The sequence below is a fragment of the Agelaius phoeniceus genome, chromosome 1, assembly GCF_051311805.1.
Source record: "Agelaius phoeniceus isolate bAgePho1 chromosome 1, bAgePho1.hap1, whole genome shotgun sequence".
NCBI lineage: Eukaryota > Metazoa > Chordata > Aves > Passeriformes > Icteridae > Agelaius > Agelaius phoeniceus.
Window position 1 is genome coordinate 58117111 of NC_135265.1, and position 19720 is coordinate 58136830.

Consider the following 19720-nt stretch of genomic DNA (forward strand, 5'->3'; position numbering starts at 1 on the left):
CAGAATCACAAAATCTGTGATATTGCACACAGTATGTGTACAATATTGAAATGCTGACCTGTATATAGACCTCTTCCCTACCAAATTAATGAATTTCAGCACACTCTTTTCAAAATAACTGAAGAATATGAGGACTTTTTCAAAGCAAGCCTGCAAGCTGATTATATCTATTTTAGGATTTGTAAAAAACCTGCTCTAATGTTAGGATCTTATTTTAAGTTACTGCAGGAAGTTGATAGTAGTTTTCACACCTTGGCTTGAACAAGAACTCTACAAAAACATCTAGTATGAATTTCAGTAGCTAAAAGTGAACACCATACCCATTCTCTAACACCAGCTTCCCTTAGACACAACCTATGGATATTTTACCTACTAATTCTCTGACTCTACTGTCACACAAAGGCACTCAGCATTCTTACAGGAATATGTAAAAATTTTGGCAACCTTAGTCACAGGACTGAAAATTTTGTTATACTATCCTGATTATATCAGGATTTTACGATAAAGCAGATATTACTGAAATGCATTAAAAAGAAAACAAATATCACTTTTATTAAAGTCAGAATAAGAAAAGCATCCTAGATAGAAAATGCTAAACAATTGAAGAGAATAGAGTTACTCAAATTAAATAATGCAAGAAAAATGTAAGAGCTTATGAAGGATGCTTCTGAAAGCTGAGGTTAAAATATAGTGATGAAATTCTTCTCACTACAGAATTAAAAATCTAACAAGATGTTACTATCTAGCCTTCATTATAGTAACCTCATGATATCCTAAATTCCAGAAGTTAATCAGCACTCACCATATACCTGGCACACAGGACAAATTCTGAAATAGTTCAGCCCATATACCAGAAATGTTTTTTTGTCACGTATTCTGTATGCAAATCACATATTCCTAAACCATTATAAGGGTTGGGTGATTCTCTATGCATGTAATCTCTATTTAATCGGAAAGCAAGGAGGTTGGTTGTTTGTTTTAAGAGAATCCCCTACAGTATATTGGCAATACCAGGTAAAATAGTATTTGCTTCTTTCTTTAGACAGTGCTCTACATGCACTAATTATGCACACCCCTGTTAAAGGGATCTACTTCCTTTCAGTCCAACACAACTACCAGCATGACTTGACTACTTTAATTACCAAAAGGTAAGGTATGAATAAAGTTTGACTGCTTGAGTCAATAAACAAGTGCTCAATCTCCAGCATGCCAAGCAACCCTGTAAAGACAAAACACCATCATAAAGGATGAAAAAGGCAAGTTTGCCTAGAAGTGAAAAACGGACAGAAACAGAATTAAGAGAGCCCTGATGAGAGATATTAGAACTAACCTGTTGGAATTTTTTTTTTTAATCATCTAGAGATGAGGCAACTGAGAGGTGTTTTAAAAACTTTATTTTATTTTCAGTCTGCTGAGAAGGTTGAGACAATACAGATGTTATAATTCATGCCATCACAATCAGAAGCCTATTATTTCTTAATTACAATACACTATAAGTGTTTCTTGGCCTATCAGCTTTTTGCCACACTATGATGTAGATGCTTTAAAGCGAATCATCTAAAACTACCCCTCGAGGGTCTCTACAAATCTATATCCCACATTAACCCGCTCCAAAATGAAGAATTAGTATCAAAGTAACTGTGATAACTCCATGTAATTGTATTATGTGAGCAAAAATACTTGAAAAGAGCATCTTTAAGTTTATATACATTCATACATAATTTAAATTTTGGCTTTGCACAGTTGTTGGATTTATTCAAAATGTACTGTCTTCTACATAATCTCATTTATAAAAATACTGAATGACAGAGGGAGTTCCTCCTTCTTTCTACTTTCTAATCCAAAGTACCAGCCTTAGATTTAACCGAGATTATCTTAAAATTAAATAATTTAAAGTTTTAACTAATTTAAGTTTAAATTAACTTAATTTTTGTCCTAACGAACTTACCTACAGAGAATTGTAATTTTTAATGAAAATCTGTTCTCTCTTACAATCAGTAATATTTTACCTCTATATCCATAGACTAAAAACATCTTTTAGTGCTCAGTATGCATAATAAACTTTCAATGAAGTCTAAGCATAACTTCGAATTCTGACTTCACTACCTTTTGATGCCATAATCAAGAATTAATGCAAGGCACTGTAATGTGCTGGAAAATTCCTATATGCATTTGCAGATGTCAGTGCAGCTTTTCAACAGCTGCATCTGTTCTGTATCACCACATGCAATTCACATGATGTTAACAAATTCCCTAAATCTAAGGCAAGAAAGGATATTTACCTTTTTAAAACAAACAAACAAACAAACATGCATTTCAAACAGTTAAACCTTTTAGGAATTGGAGGTGGAGCATCTTACAGATCATTATTTTTGTCTGATACCACTGAAGATTTTGCTTAGACAGAATAAAAAAAATATTCAAAACTAAAGTTTTTGTTTAGGAAATACTGAAGTGCTGAAAAAGACACTGCTTTGCTCAGAATTATCTCAAATAATAGCATGAGATTATGGAAGATTGTCTCTTTTAAAATGATGCATTACTGAAAAGCTACATGCTCTTTTTCCATTCTAAAATCTCATTTGAGAGATACTGAGTTTATCTCAGACTGATTTCTGTTGTGATCTATTCCATTTCCTTAGGCACCAACAGTCCTTCAAAAACTAACGAAATGTCCTTAATTTGAAACTGTCTCAAACTTTCAAAGTATGCCAATTTATAATAGTATATTTAAAAATTGTTTCTCCCTTTTTCAGTGAAAGAACAAAAGAACAATATACAGAATTGAATAGGGAGGGGGGAAAAATAATCTGATACCAAATCTGGACACTGTTGTGGTTTAGGAATGGTACTCCCTAATTCAATGTTCCCACTGAAACATTTCAAACCACACACCATTTCATCACACCCTCTCCCGTTCTCCCCAGCAGCAAGCTGAAGAGAATTGGAGGCACGAAAGATAAGATGACAGACTGAGATAATAACAATTTATTGAAAACAGCAGTGAAATAAGACAATGAAAAGTAACAGTAACAATACTAATAACAGAGTGTACAAAAAAAAACCACAACAACCACAAATGAATGAGTCATATACAATTGCTCAAACCTTACCCCCACAGAATCCCCAACAGTGCCCAACTGCTCCTTCCACCATGCAATCCAAACCAGAAGGAAGCCCTTCCCCATCCCAGGTATAGAATAATAACCTCTGTGTCCTAGCCAAGCCCCTTCTGGCTATTGTAAAAATTAAACCTGTCCTGAACAGGACCAGGACATTATCCACCCCTTATTCTATGCCATCTATGTCATGCCCAAAACCCACACCTTCCATCTACACACACACACACACACACACGCACATATATGTACACACATATATATGTACACACACACATATATATATGTACATACACACACACACAAGCACAGGTATCATTTCCATAGCCACTGGCCTAATCCTTTCAAGTTGTCTGCTGAGTTCATTCAGTTCATGACTATCACTTCCATCTGTCCTAGGTGTCTTCTAAGGCAGAAGGGCTGGTGTGCTGTTGGGTGGTTGCAAGCTGCAACAGGAGTTCATGACTGGTGTATCTGGAGCAGTCCATTCTCACTGTTTGTTCTCACTGTTTATACTGGCAGTGTCATTCAGCAACCAACATTATACAATTTAATATTACTGTTTTCACCCAAAAATCAAGTCCACTTGAAGTACACACTACATTTCCCCTGTACCTCTCCATTACACGCCAAGTGCATCCAGGTCCCTGAGTAAAAACAATCCCATGGATGGGTTTGCCTTTGCTTGAAGCAGAACTTATTCAAACTGTCTTGCCTAACATATTCCCCATGCACCACAGGGTCTTTTTTCCCTTCTGCAGTATGTGGAGGTTTTGATTGGGCAGGGCCAGCTCAATTGGTAGAGTTCTTGTGTTAACTTAGCAGGTGGCCTCTGCTACATCCCAATGTTTGAAGGTCCCACCATCCATTGTTTTCAATATGGTTTTAACAGTCCATTGTAATGTTCAGTTTTCCCAGAGGCTGGTGCATGATAAAGAGTATGATACACCCACTCCATACCATGCTGTCTGGTCCAGGTGTCTATGAGGCAATTTTTGAAATCAGTTCCCTTGTCCAACTCACTTCTTTCTGGGGTGGCATGTCTCCACAGGATTTGCTTTTCAAAGCCCAAGATGGTGCTGCTGGCAGTGGCGTGAGGCACAAGGTACATCTCCAGTGGTTGCTTCCAGCATCATAAGAAGGTAATGCTTGCCTTGGTGGGTTTGCCTGAGTGTGATGCAATCAATCTGCCAGACCTCCTCATATTTATATTTTGACCATTGTCCCCCATACCACAGGGGCTTTATCTGCTTGTCCTGCTTGATTGCAGCACATTTCACTTTTATGGATAACCTGAGAGATAGAGCCCATGGTTAAATCCACCCCTCAATCACAAGCCCATCTGTATGTTGCATCTCTTCCCTCATAATCTGAGGTGTCATTGGCCCACCAAGCCATAAATAATTCACCCTTATGTTCCCAGTCCAGATCCACCTGAGACACTTTAATCTTGGCAGCTTGATCCACTTGCTGTTGCAACGTTCTTCAGTAGCCTAACTCTTCAGTATGTGTGCATCTCCATGACATACTTTTGCAGCCAACTTCTCTATCCAGGCAGCAACGTCTTGATATCATTCAACAGCCCAGATAGGTTTACCTCTGTGCTACCAATTAATCTTTTTCCACCGATACAGATACTCCCACAGAACACCTGTCACCGTCCATGAGTCAGTGTACACCATCCATGGTAGAGTGCTGGCCATTTCTCTCATTCAGTAATATCTAAAGGCAACTGGATGCCCTTCAGCTCTGTGATCTGACTTGATCCACCTTGTGTGTTGTCCCTCAATAGCTTCTGCAACTTTTGCATAGGACTCCATACAGCAGCTTTCTGTTTTCAATGTATCCCTACAATATGGCAGGAACTGTTGGTAAAGAGAGCATATTGCTTTCATTTTCTGGGGCTGATTACATAGTGAGACCTCCTCAGCATGTCACCTTCTTCTCCTGCTTCTCTGATGTTAGTACAAAATTTTTGCCTACAGGCTAGTTTGTGATGACTTCCAAGATCCCTGGGCAATTGGGGTTTCCTATTCAAGCTAGCCATGTGATCAGCATGACTCACTCCATGAAGCATCAGTGGCATGTGTGAAATATCGTTTGAACATTCAACCCAGCACTGGCAGTTGAGGCTCCAGGAGGAGCTGTGCTTTGATGTCAATCATTCTGAAGCACCTCAAACCCCTTCATAAGCTGCCAGGATCTCTTTTTCAGTAGGGGTGTAGCAGGCCTTGGATTCCTGACTCTGGAACCCTAGGGCTTGTCCTCAGGTCTCCCTGGATATCTTTTGCCAGACACTTGAGGAAAGACCATTTTCCCCCCAGCTGTGGTGTAGAGCACACTTTTCACATGTTATCCTGTCTTGACTGGCCCAAGGGCTACTGCATGAGCAGTCTTTTGTTTGATTTGTTCAAAAGCTTGTTGTTGTTCAGGACCACACTTAAAACCATTCTTCTTAAAATCATTCTTCTTCATTTGATAGAGAGGTCTTACAATCTAACTAAAATCTGAAAAATACATCCTCCAAAAACCTCTATCAGCTAGGAAAGCCTGTGCTTTCTTCTTGCTGGTTGATGGGGACATAGCTGCTTTTTTTTTTTTTTTTGCCTACATCCATTGGAACCTGACAACACTCATCTTGCCATTTTACTCCTAAAATCTGAATTTCCTGGGCAGGTCCATTGACCTTACTCTGCTGTATGGCACAGCCAGCCTTCAGGAGAACCTGGCTTATCTTCTTCCCTTTCTCAAAAACTTCCTCTGCTGTGTAACCCCACAGAATAATGTCATTAATGTGTTGCAAGTATTCTGGAGCTTTGCCCTTTTTCACTTCTGTCTGGATCAGTACATGGCAAATAGTGGGGTTATTTCAAGTCCCGGAGCAGTCCATTTCAGGTGTACTAGACATCCCTCCATGTACACCGTTGCCTGCACTTTTCTGCTAAAGGAATGGAGAAAAATGCATTAGCAATGTGAAAAGTGACACCATTTTGCTGCCTTGGACTGCAGTTCATAGATAAGTTCCAGCATGCCCAGCACAGCAGCACTCAGAAGTGGTGTCCACTCTCCAATGGACTTATGCACTGGTCATACAGGACTAATAAAGGGTGAGCAAGTCTCGCTGACCACTCCCTGGCTCTCTGGAGGACGAATCACTTCATTCATGAGGAATCATTGCGGCAGCCACTCTCTGGTCACAGAGAGCAACAGGCACAACTTTCCCAGGCATTGTCCTGGGGAAGGCTGTGAGAAGATCAGAGAAAAGAATGATAAACAATTCTTATCTTCACTTGCTGCACCATTTTTGCAAATCTTGCACAGATTTGTTTACCAAAGGGTAACTTCTTAATTGGCCAATGGTGATGGCATTTGGATACAAGGACCAATAGGGTCCACTTGTATCCAACTGTCTGTAAGGGATATGTTCTTCTTAATAAGTATAGTATAATAAAGCAACCTTCTGGAATCATGGAGTCAATGTTAATTATTACCCAACCAGGGCCGCCATGCTACGACAAAACATGGTGTCACTGTTTGTTGCGCTACTGTCAAGGGTACATTGTCGTGGCAGTGACTGTTACCTATTGTTTCTCAACCCTCAGAAGTCCCACAGCAGAAGGGTCCTCTGAGAGACCAGGCAAGGTGTTCAGCTGTCCAATTTCCTCTGTCTCCACAGCAGCTGTGGAGACACCAAAAGCCCAATGATGCCCTTTTGGGTCCTCAAAATACCCTCTCCTAAGGTAATCTATGCTAATGATGCACAGAGTTTCTGGACCAGTCACAGCTGGGTGTTTTTCCATTCATTCCCAGTCAGGTTCACTACAGCTTCCATTACAGTCACCTGTCACCCCGGAAACAGCAAAAGATTCTGCCCCTACATATCTCAACAGCATCAGGGTACATTGTATGCTGGTGTCAGCTAAAACCTCACACTCATGTGGGTTTGATGTTCCAGGCCATGGGATCCATGAAGTCAAATAAATCAGACTGTCCCTTTCCCACACCTGGCTGAAGGTAGGGCCCCTCCTGTAACAATACTTGTTACTTATTTCTTGTAAGCATAGAGATCCCTTCAAGAGTATTGGAAGTAGCATCAGCCCTCCTATTCTCTCTGAGGTCTTACTCACTGGAAACTGGAGCAGGATTTATCCTTGAAGAATTTCCTGCAGTAGTTGTGCTTCCTCTCAATTCACACACCAGTGCTGCTAGGACAGAGGTGGGTTTTCCATGCCACCTCCATATATCCTCTCCATTGTTATGTAGTAAAACCACAGGTTACTTTGCAGTGTGTACCCTCTTTCTTGAGCAGGACAACACTTCTTGCTAATAACAGAGACTGGTCTGTACTGGCAGGGCATGGGACATTTCTTTAAATTGCTGATAGTCCTCTCTGAATTGCAGGAAGTCCTGGGACAGTCTTTCCATGGACAAGATGCAGGCCCATAGGGAGGAAGGTCTTTGTTCACTTTCTTTCCATGATATCACTGTCAATGAGTTCATATACAGCAATGGTGCACTTCCTAGGAACTTCCACCACATGCGATGTTTGTGTACACTGGACTTCATCTGGATTTATAGGGAATTGCTCATTATTTGAATCCTTATAAAGTACCTCCAGCACAGCTAATTCTTGCAAGTACTGGATACCTTTCTCCATGGTTTTCCACTTGTCTCACTGCACTAATAGATCACCCTTGTTAAGATATAAGACACTCCCTATACTTGACAGCAGTCACCTCCTGACGTTGAGATGCTGTCCTCTTCCCAATCCAAATGTACACATTCCAGGACACAAATCCCAGTTGCTTGGCTTCACTACCATCTGGTTTCATATCATGGGCCACAATATCCCAGTATTAGACCAGCCACGTCATCAGGGGCTACCCAGCTGGTGGCTGAAATCTTTACTCATACCTCATAGCTCACCCAGGGACAGATATCAGGCGATTGCCTTGCTTCTTCCTCTTGTGGAGTGCCCTACTGCCTCTTCATCCCTCATTATGCCAATTGATTCAGTCTTGGATTTCTTCTTCTGTATAGGAGCAACTGCTACCAGCACATGTTGTTCCCCTGGTTCAGCTGCAGTTTGAGTGGCCACAGTGCCTGTTGATATGCTTTCCTCCCTTCCCACCGATGGTGCTGTCTGGTAATGAGAAATGTCCAATAAACAGATGCCAGAGCCCAGCACATTGCATAACTTCATTTCTCTCTGGAACTGCCACAGCATTTCTTCTTTTGCATATTTTATCACTTCAACATAGTCTTTTAGTTGTTCAGGGGTGAACTTACAAACCATTGGAGCAGAATAGTCCTTCAGAAGCTGGCCCATTTTCTCCTACCTTCCATACCACTCATGATGACCCACCCTCAGGGCAGATCTCTGAAAGACCCTCCAAAAAATATCTCCTGTAACTAACATGGTGTGGACCAGACTAAGGAGACCTGGCAGACCTAGCCACAAGAACAAGCTTTCCTTAATATCCAAGGGGAATTCAAAATTTTCAAAAACTGTTGTAAGAGGTCTGAAAGAGAAAAAGGAGATGAAAAGCTGGGGAAAATCATTCTTCCCTGTTCCCCCCCACAAACAGGATATGATTATTAATGGACTCCCAAAGGTAGTGCTGGAGGTAAGGGCAGGAGAGCAGTCAATACACATCCAAATGACCCTCACTGTCCTTGATGTTACCACATCATAAGCTTGTATCACATAGTACACCAACAAAACAATCCTGATCCCTCTCCCTGTTCTGAAAAATATCATAAGGTATGGAAATATATAAAGTTAGATACCACACTACATGGACAAATTAAGCAACATTGTGACCAGTGGCTCTGGACCTAATGCAACAAAATGCTTAGATGAAATTTGTTTCAAACCCACTCTGAGCAGACCTGTTGCTATCCTAACCTTTCATGCCTCACACTGGGTGCCAAATAAGACTACCATGGTTCAGAAATGGTGTTTTCCAATTAGTCTTCCCACTGAAACACTCCAAACCACACACACTGCTCAAGACTACCCCTCCCCCTCTCCCCCACAGCAGGTTGGAGAATTGGATGCACAAACAGTAACAGCAACAATACAAATGACAGAGAGTACAAGTAAACAAAACCTAGACAATTCACACATGATTGCTCACAGACCTCTCCCATCCTTCCTCCCCCTACCTCCCAGAAACCCCAGCAAAACCTGAGCACTCCCTCCATCACGATACCTGACCAGGAAGGAAGCCCTCCCCCGTCCCTGAAAAATAACATGAGGTCATACAAAATAACCTTTGGGTCCAAACCATGCCCTGTCTGGCTACTGCAAAATTTAACCCTATGCTGGCCAGATCTCGGACATTATCTATCCCATATTTGGTATAGCACTTTTTTGAGTGCAGAACAATTTAGAGTTACTTAGGCATTTTCTTTATAGCAGATAGTTTTACAGTTGTGCACACTGCCTGCCAAATTAGAGGGCAAAATATTTTAATGCCAAATTACAAATACTCCCCACAGTTATTTTTATAAAGAAAAGAGTAATACCGGCCTTACTGGACTTGGTGATGCTATAAAATGAGAATGCTGAGAAGAATTGTTTTGAAAACAATTTGCTCCTAAAAACCTTTTTGTTTGAGTTTTACAAGAATTTTTATTCCCATAAAAGCCAAAAATGACGACTAAATTAACCTAAATTATTCTGTAGTATTTCCAGGCATTTGATTAAATAATTTTTTTACAGCACAAAACAGGTCAGAAACTGTAAACTAAATGTCATGTCAATAGATTTCCATTCCATACAATTAACTCACCATAATATCTCCTTTCAAAAGCTGGGCAGGTTCTATAGCAATGCAGATTCGACTTTGATTTTCTGACTGTATGCTACTTGACAGAAGAAAAAAAAATACATAGTTTAAAGACACAAAACCACAAAATAAACAAGATACTCACAAACAAAACTAAAAAAGGCTATGTAATTCTGCAATCATGGAAATTAAAACCTAAATCCAAACATAGTGGAAAATGCTTAGAACTTACTATATTCCTGATGTATAAACTAGTTGCATAGCCTGGTATAACTTCAGAAAAGGCCAACAAGCTGAAAAGAATCCAACAAAAAAGGGTGTTTTGTAACATTCAGATATAGGAAAACCATTACAACTAGGAAGTTTCATGCACAACCAGACTGAGCAAAATGGCACATAAGTGGCAATGCTGGACTGTCAAAATACCTTTCAAAGCGAAATTGGCTAAAAGGTATTGTATTTTATTTTATTTTATTTTATTTTATTAATTTTATTGTATTTTATTTAATTTTATTGTATTTTATTTTATTTTATTTTATTTTATTTATTTTATTTTATTTTATTTTTAGACTAGTTCTGAATTCAATAGGGAGGGGCTTTAAAGGATTCTAGTAAGGAAGGAAATAAATTCTGCAAGAAAATGAAATTAATAAAGGAAGAATGATAATGGCCAAAAGAAAGCAAACCCCCAATATAAAATAAAAACATTTTCCAAATAAACAGATTATTTGATCTTCAGATTTTTTTCAGAATTAATAAGGCCCTTAAATTTCCACCTAGAACAAACAATACCCTAACTTTATTAAAGCAGTTATTTTAGAAATAAAAAAGATTAAACAACAATGAAAATATAACCATTTCAAATTCATGCTGATTATATTACAAAAGATCAGTGCTATTTTACCTTCGGATAATAAAAATGCAGAAACAAATCATAAATCATTAAGACCTCTAAGTTCATCAAGTGCAACCATTAAAGTTGTATTCCTTCACTGTGCTCTAGCACATTATCTCATTCTATCATTTTAATTTTAAATCCACTTAGGATAGCAAGCCACATTAGTAGCAGTGGTGAGGCCACACTTCAACTACTGTGATGAGTTCTGGGCCACTCACTTCAAGAAAGACACTGGAATGCAGTAGTGTGTCCAGAAAAGGTCAAGAGAGCTGGTGAAGAGTCTCCACATACGTCATATGAGGAGAGGCTGAGGGAGCTGGGTTGTTTAACCTGCAGAAAAGGAGGCTCAGGGAGACCTTATCACTCCATATAACTGCCTGAGAGGAGATTGTAGCAAGGGGGGAGTCAGACTTTTCTCCTGGGCAACTAATGATACAATAAGAGGACATAGCCTCAAACTGCACAGAGAAAGCTCCTTTTGGACGGCAGGAAGAATTTTCTCACTGAAAGAGGTGTTAAACTTTGTAACAGAATGCCCAGGGAGGTGGTGGAATCACCATCCCTGCAGGTGTTCAAGAAACAACTGGACATGGCACGTAGTGCCATGATCTCGTTGACAAAGTAATGATGGGTCAGAGGTTGGACTCTATGATCTTGGAGGTCCTTTTCCAAACGAAATGATTCTGTGTAATTCTGTAAGTACACCCTATCCAAACAGCTTATCAACACAAAATCCAATCTCAAAACAGAAAAGAGATTATATTTATAATCATTTCCCAAAACAAAGAGGAAATTACTATGAAACCTGACCAGGTTCCCAGATCCTTTGCAGTAATGGAGACCACAACTTTTCAGAGATAGGCAGAGACAAATAGCATCAACTATTCATTTAACAAAGAACAAGAAATTTATTTCACCTGCTCCAATTTTTACTCTTAGAATGCTTCTCTTCTGGCAACTTTATTGGGAAGATTTGGATGGATATCAAGAAGATATTAATTCTAATTTGAGATTCATGCAGCCTTTCTAGAAAGTTCCAAAATGAAACAAGACTTTGATCCTACACCTGAATAGGAAAAATTAGGTAATTTACCTCCCCCAGCATCTAAGTTGGGGATGCCATGAAGGATAACATAGTGCAGGAAAAGAGGGGTAGCATTCATTTTCACAGATCCAGATAGAAGGCCACTTAAGAACTGCACGTATCTGAAAACAAAAAGTTTATCTGAATTACATAAAACCACTAATACCAGGGAAATACATTATTTACACAATGGTATTTCCAGATTATGGGTAATTAACAGTATTGTGACAATGCACATAAATCCAAAATAACAATCTTCACAAAACAGCATGAAAAGACACTATAATTTACCACTGTATTAAATCCATGGCTGTTACATTGCTATTGTTGATATCTTTATTTTAGTTATTTACATTACTACTCTAAGTAAGAAATTAAGTAGAAGAGACAGCAAAGTCAATTGTTTTGGTACACATTCCTAATTACAACTGTAGTCTTAAATGTCTTTCACAGCAGCATGATATGGTTCCCATCCAATTTACAGTGAAGTCATCTTCATTAAAACAAGAGCAAGAAGTGCCCTCATCAGAAAACTTAAGAGCAATGTGGTCAAATAACATCTTCATAATGAGAAGTGATCTCATTCAGTACCAAACAAGAGGAAAACTACCACAGCAATGTGAAAATTATTCTATTTCTGTGATTTAATACGTGGTTTGGTCACAAGCTATTGTGCAAATACATGCAAGTAAACATCACTGCAGTGTCTTAAAATTTTCCACCAGCTTTGAGTCCCTTTTTTTTCCATGCCTATGAGACAATCTTCATTTAACTTTATTCTCAGGAATGTATAGAGAAAAATCACCTTTTTTTCACCTTTATGCACATATCTCATTAGCTGAACTCCTGGCAAAACCACAACTAAGGATATCCTGCTGAGTAACAACAGCTTTACTACCCCAGAATGGGGGTTGTGGATAATTTAAAATAGATTTAATTTTACAGAGAGCTTGCAAAGCTCAATTTATTTTAAATGTTAAGGAAAGGCGACTTTTTTGTTGTTGTTTTCTTCTTCAGTCTTTCTGAAAGGATTTGGTACATCAAAAGCACAAATTTTACAAATTGACACACCTAACGTGACAAAAAATTTTGTGTTAAATGTTTTGTCAGTGACCTCTCACGACTTTAATAAATTATTTATTATTACCAATGTGACCATTTTCTCTTTACCAGCTTTTAATTATTACAAAAATTAGGCTGAAATTTTTGAAAACCTTTCTCAAGGCAGTGCACTTAAGGGGCCTAGAGACAGTCAGCTTATTTTTGAGAAGAGAGTTCAAACATTTATCCTGAAGGTTTGTGAGAAATTTTTTTCATTTGAAGGGTCTCTATCTGCATTTCTCATTCAGAGAAATCTTCAACTGCTTATCTGAGAATGGATTCAAAATAGATCTGGTCTACAGCTATTCTTCTTGCCATTGTTACAGTACCCAACTAGCAGTAGGAAAAAGCTAAGTGACTAAGTGGCCACAATTTATTTTTATCTGGACAAGATTTAGTAGAGAAAAGGTTTCAAAATGTGAAAAATGGGTGTATTTTCATATTTTACAATTTTGAGATCCACTTAAATTATACCCATTTATACATCAACTGGGTTTAACAAGGATATCACTAATTAATTACCCAGCAATGGTTTCAGAGAAAAAGCATATTAAAAGGCCACTGACTGATCAGAATGGGAACAAAGGAGTATAAAATTATCCACAAATATTAAGAGAGTTGGTTCTCCTTTCTCTACAATAAGATTGGTGGCCACTGCCAGGCCAGGCAAAGGTAGGAGAGATGAGATTTGGGATTACAGTTCTGACAAACAGTTTGGAAAACTACCTCTGCTCTCATTAGAAATTACTCTCCTAAGTATGGGTATATGTATGGAAGATGGCGAGGGCAGCTCAAGTTCAGTACTGGTGAGCAAAGATGTTAACTCCATCAGTCAAGAAGCAAACTGAGTATCTCTGATGCCCTCCCCCTGGCAGTTACCCCCAGAAGAATTAAGCAAGTGTCCTTGAAGGGGATGTAGGAAAGACAGATGCAACCATTTATACCTAATGTCTAGCTTTAGGGCTCACATACAGTTCACTAAAGTGAGTAGCTACTGAAACTTCCCATCAATATGGCTTGAAAACTGCCCTGATGCACAATTCAGAAGCTGTTGTGGAGGTTCCTGGCTCTCACTGAAATATGCCTGCTGTCTAGGGCTTCTGAATGGGAAGATTAAAAATATCTCTTTCCTTTTGCTGCTATGGTTCACACTTCTCTGTCTGGTAGGCAGCATTCTCAAATCCTTATTATTGAAATGCAATACACATATACACATATATGCAAACACAAAACAGAAACAAAAAAAAAAAAGACCAGTCAACCATGAAAAGTTTATTTCAAGTCTAATGGAATGTTGTGTTACTATTTTTCAAGTTAAAAGGAGCTGTGCATGTCACCTAATGGGTTAAAAAAGTAACTGGTAAGTTTTTATTTAGAGATTAACAGAACCAAATATCTTACATTAGTTGTTACTACTGGTTTTGTTGTTTTAATTACTAGCAAATTCTTATATTTTAAACAACTTCTAAACTACCTACTGCATGCACATGGATTAAGACAAAAAAAAAACCAAACCAGTAATTACCAAATCAAACCCAGATGATATTTTGTATTTCTAAAAGAGATTCACCTATATCACAATTATTTGACTGATGGGTATCAGTCTCTTTTGGTACTGAATTCTTCAATTACCTGTCATAGTACATAGTGAACCCCAGAACTATTCACCTTCCAAAATGCTTAATTCTTTGAATCCTAATTCAACCTTCGTCATACAGACAGACTGAAAAGATAACGCATCCAGATACATGAACTTGCCATAATGAATATCACATGCTTTGACAAACATTTACTAGCATGGACATGGGGCAAGTGCATAGTCTGCAGATCCTCTAAACAAGTAGTAAAAAGATCTTAATTGCACACTAATCAGCATACTTCGCATACTCATTATTATACCACAGAAAAATTAGTTTATTATTATCTTGGAAAAATCAAGATTGTGACATCTCTTTGTTAATAAACAATGCAGTGAGAACCCATTTAGACAACAGTTTGGTACAAAAGGTCTTGTCTGTCTGGGACCACATGCAGGAACTGAAGGAGAGATCTCATCAATCAAGGAATATTAATATAAGTAAAGTGCTGAAAATTCAGGAAGCACTGGAGGATCTTGTGGAAATAGCCTCTACATGGCTGGAAAGGGACTAAGGGATGGATGCAGAAGATAATTATGACATTTCCTATTGATATAAATTAGAAACAAATTGAATACCTTCTTTGGGACGGCTGCATTAAAGCTGAAACTTTATCATCAAAGAATTTCTTCATAGCAAATCTGTCTAGAGCCTGATCAGCACTGTCAAGAAAGAGACACATGTTATTCTGCTTCAGTGTTATCTCAAAAATTCAGCAGGCTACTGCTTGAAATATGCAAAAATATTTGGAAGAAAAAAAGGAGGGAAGTTAAGAAAAAATTAAAAAACAAGCACCTAACTAGCAACTCTAATAATTTGGATATTGTGTACAATGATGTTTATTCCACTAACACCTTCTCATTCAACACCTTAAGATAGTTTCCTTCCTGAGCAAAGCACCTACATCCTTATTCAATAAACTGAATTGCATACTTACAACAAGAATACATTGAAATCAGAATGCAAAAAATTTTGGCAGAACCAAACAGCTCAGGCTCCCAAAGAAGGATACTTGCCATAATTTTTTAACGTGCCACTGGGAGTTCTCTCTATAAAATACAAATTCATTTTCTTTTTCAGAAAGTAATGTAGTATCAGGATAGAGGTTAATATAAGCAGTCAGTAATTCATTCAGCCTTTGTTTCCTGTACCATGAGCCATCAAGAAGAGACTGTCTTTGAAAAAGAACTATTTTACATCAGAAAACCATAAACTCTTCAAACACACAATCAAGGAGCAACATATTCCAAAAAATACATTTTCTTCTATTCTTTATCCAGAATGCTCTTATGTGGGTCTTTTTGGGTGAAGGAAGGCAAGAGGTTACAGAAAAAAAGAAAAAGAAGTGCCAAAAATCAGTAAGAATGTTGTTCATCACGTATGCCAAGTAACATGCTATGGTGATTCTTTTATATCTATTCCAGATAAAAACAATGTGTCTCATAACAGATATAGTTCACAGTTTTAATTTTGCATCAGAACATAAAAGATCTGGAAGTTCCAAGATATAAGAATGCACATGTCCTAGGGTGACGTTATGATGCTTGTATCCCCAGCTGGGTGTTCTGTTTATGCTGGATATTATATTCTGTGCCTTCAAGACTGCCTCTGAGAGCAAAGCAAGGAGAAGAAGAAGCACAGAGTTTTGTTATCAGCCTACTCTCACTCCTCCACTGTGTTCTCTGTGCACTGACAGAGCAGAACAGGCCCCTCCTTTGCGTTTCAGTTAATTTAGCTAGCTGAGGCAGTTTTCCCTGGACTGGTTTTCTTTCCCTCCTCTTGGAACTGTTCCAGCCTGCTCTGGACTGGGGACCTGGGGAGCACCGAGAGCTTGCACTTTGTGGCCTTCTGGGGCCTACTCTGGGCAGCAGCCTTTCCCAGTGCTGGAGGGATTGATAACAGAGCGAGCACCCACAGGAGAGACTTTCTGAATTTGTTGTCTCTTCAGAGCAGCGAATGAGTTTTGTCATCTGGTATTGTTCATTTTTTGTGCTGGGGAGTGCTTTGCCTGTTAAATAAACAGGTTTTTTCCACTTCTCACCAAGAAAATTCTTCCCGAACTGGTTGGGAGGAGGGGCCATGTAGGTTTGCTTTCTGGGGGGGGTCCCTTTTGGAGGTTCTCTCTCAAATCTGCCCTAAACCAAGACAACACCAGTATCTCAACTTTTGAATTCCACAACTAGTTCAACCTAAATGAGTTCAGAGGAAAAAAAAACCTGCAAAGTACACATATGCATATCAGGATAAAAATGAAATTTATGCCTTTTCCAAAAATTAATCAGAACATGCCAATTGTCTTGACTGGGTGCTGGATCAGGCTATGAAGTCAAGCCTTTTCTTCACGGGTGCTAAAAATTACATAGTATGTACTTACAATATTCTTGACTCAAATCCTCTTTCTCACCCAATCCATCATATATCTTCATTCATCTTCCCACACTACCATCCAGAATTTAGGCAGCCCCTTCCTAACTGGCCAAAAATTGCTAGCACTTTGCTTGTTAAAATAGAGTTTGCCAAAAATTGCAAAGAGCTCTGTTTGACCTCATTAAATTTGATGACACATTATTCCTTCCTAAATGAGAAAATTTGATATTACAACATATAACTAAAGGGAGGTTGCATCAATAAAGATTTTTCATAGAATCATACAATGGTTTAGCTTGGAAACAGCCTTAAAGATCATCTTGTTCCAACTCTCTTGCCATGGGCAGAACACCTTCCACCAGACTAGGTTACTCAAAACCCCATCCAACCTGGCCTTGAGCACTTCCAGAAATGTGGCATCCACAACCTCTCTGGACAACCTGTTCCAGTGTCTCACCACGCTAACATTAGAGAATTTATATTAAGTATCTAATCTAAATCTACTCTCCTTCAGTCTATGGCCATCCCCCACTTGTCCTATCACTGCCTTACTTTGAAAAAGTCCCACTCCACCCAACTTGCAGGCCTCCTTCAGGTACTGGAGGACCACCAGAGAGTCTCCTTGGAGCCTACTCTTCTTTCAGACTGAACAACTCCAACCCTAATTCTTAGTGTGTCTTTACAGCAAATGTGCTAAGCATAAATTCACAGGATTTCATTAAGCCTAGATTTCTTTGGCATGTTGTTGTGCTTCAGGAAGGAAATTCCCTAATTTAGTGCTCCTACTGACGCTCTCCAAACCACACTGCTGCTTGTTCCCTCCCTCCTTTCCCCTTCCCTGCAGTGGGATGGAGAGGAGAATTGGAGGCACAATGGCAAAGATCACAGGTTTTGGTCTATGAATAAGAACAATTTACTGGACACAGGAATGAGATAAGAAAATGAATAGTAACAACAATACTAATGACAGAGGGTAGAAGAAAGGAAACAGTATTGCTCACTGTGGAAACTCCCAACAATAGACAATGCTGGATGGCTCTGTCTGCCACACTTTCTCAACCCAAAGGGACCCCTTCTCCCTTGAAGGATCCCCTTCCCCCCACGCCTCGCAATGACATGAGGTGGTCTAGAATAACTTCTGGGTACTGGCCATGCTCCCTCAAGCATACTGAAAAAATTAACCCTGTCCAGGCCAGAACCAGGACACCTATGCATGCTGACAAGTATGAACTTGCTTTAAGGCAAACATCTTCAAGGTCTTCCAAGTAACAATTCAGACACAGTAGATGGCACCCTTAACAGCAGCCTCTGCAGTAATTTCTGCTTCTGCAAGGTTGCTGTGTACCATTTTCAAGAGTCTTGATAATGCTAGGGATATACAAATCCTAGCAGGGAAACCCCCAATCTCATCCTTACACAGAAAAGTTAAGCTTTGGATAGCAGTTGCCAGATATCCAGAAAGTTAAAGAGGGCTTCCAAGCTCACTCCTCTCCTGTAACTTCACTGGAGGAATCTTGAATTTGTTTGCTGGGCTTAACAAAACACCACCTGAATGTGACTGTAATGGTGTCATTAAAATATATTTATAGCCAGGTACCACCTTTAAGGATGACATAATACTGCAACACTGAAATCACACCATAACAACTGTACTACCTTCACTTGACAGTTTTTGCCATTCACAATACTTCTCAACAAAATATGAAATTGTGGCAATCACTGAAGCAAGTGGTCTTTTCAGCACATATTGGTGTACACAATGCACTTAGTTTCTTGGTCCATAATTACTTATAAATTTGGTTTACCCCAATGAACACAGATTATTTTCCAGGATTCTAGTTTGCCTGACATCCATGAGTAATTTGCCATTAACCTCTAGTGATTCAAGACTCTGTCAACTACAGTAGTGGGTCAAATCTGTTACTGACATGCTGGTGTGAATTCAGGACCAAATTTGATTTAACCATGACATTTAGAATGTATTCTTATTTTAATATATTTATGTATGTATATAAAATGCATATATGTACATTTATGTATGTGTATAGATTTAACAAACCCCAAAGGAAAACAATGTGATTAGAATACCAACAAAAATATCCAAAATGAATTTCATCCTTTTTGAGACCATTTATCAAACTGTATCTTTTTTTAATATAAATTGTCAATTGTCATTTCATAATTTGAGTACTCCAAAAGAAACAATTAAATCTAAGTAATCGGACACCTACTGTTTGAACTGACTGCAAACTCAAGTCTAGATTATTCCTTACACTTCATTCTGCACTTGGATCAATGTCTAGGAGTTCCCTATTCAAACACTCTTCCCAGATTTTAAGAACAGTTTTTCTCAAGTACTTAAGGAATAATTTCTCACCAATTCAAGAGGCTACTTGATGGATGTGGCAAACAGAGAGGTTTAACAGAATGAAGATAGTACCATGACATAAAAATGGTTTCTTGCACATTCTATCATTCATCTGAAAACATCCTTCAGAAAAGTTTTCTGCAAACCAATAAAATCTCAGTTTCAAAGGGACATTAGGCTGTCACCTAATCCAGTCTCCTACTGGAAGCAGGATTACATGAAAACTATCAGGAAAGTGGACTCTATTAAGAAAGACATGCTTCAAAACTCTTTGAGAAGAAAACCTGACAAAACATTAAGCTGACAGACAGTAATCAACTAAAAGGCATTTTTCCCAATGTTTATTGGAAAG

General features: G+C 38.7%; 1 protein-coding gene across 10 annotated transcripts in view; it reads right to left on the reverse strand.

The window, feature by feature from the left end:
* Positions 1-19720, reverse strand: part of TNS3 (tensin 3) — a 204965-nt gene that overhangs the window by 92069 nt on the left and 93176 nt on the right. For 9 of the 10 annotated variants that reach the window (XR_013182632.1, XM_077179503.1, XM_077179501.1 and 6 more), the window contains 4 exons: positions 15212-15295; positions 11905-12017; positions 10146-10206; positions 9917-9992 (listed from right to left, as the gene is read on the reverse strand). Coding sequence is in view for 9 of the 10 variants with exons in the window: in XM_077179503.1 (XP_077035618.1) it covers positions 9917-9992; positions 10146-10206; positions 11905-12017; positions 15212-15295 (334 nt within the window). In the remaining variant the exon portion in view is untranslated. The remainder of the gene's footprint in view (positions 1-9916; positions 9993-10145; positions 10207-11904; positions 12018-15211; positions 15296-19720) is intronic. The other variant, XM_077179468.1, reaches the window with a different exon arrangement.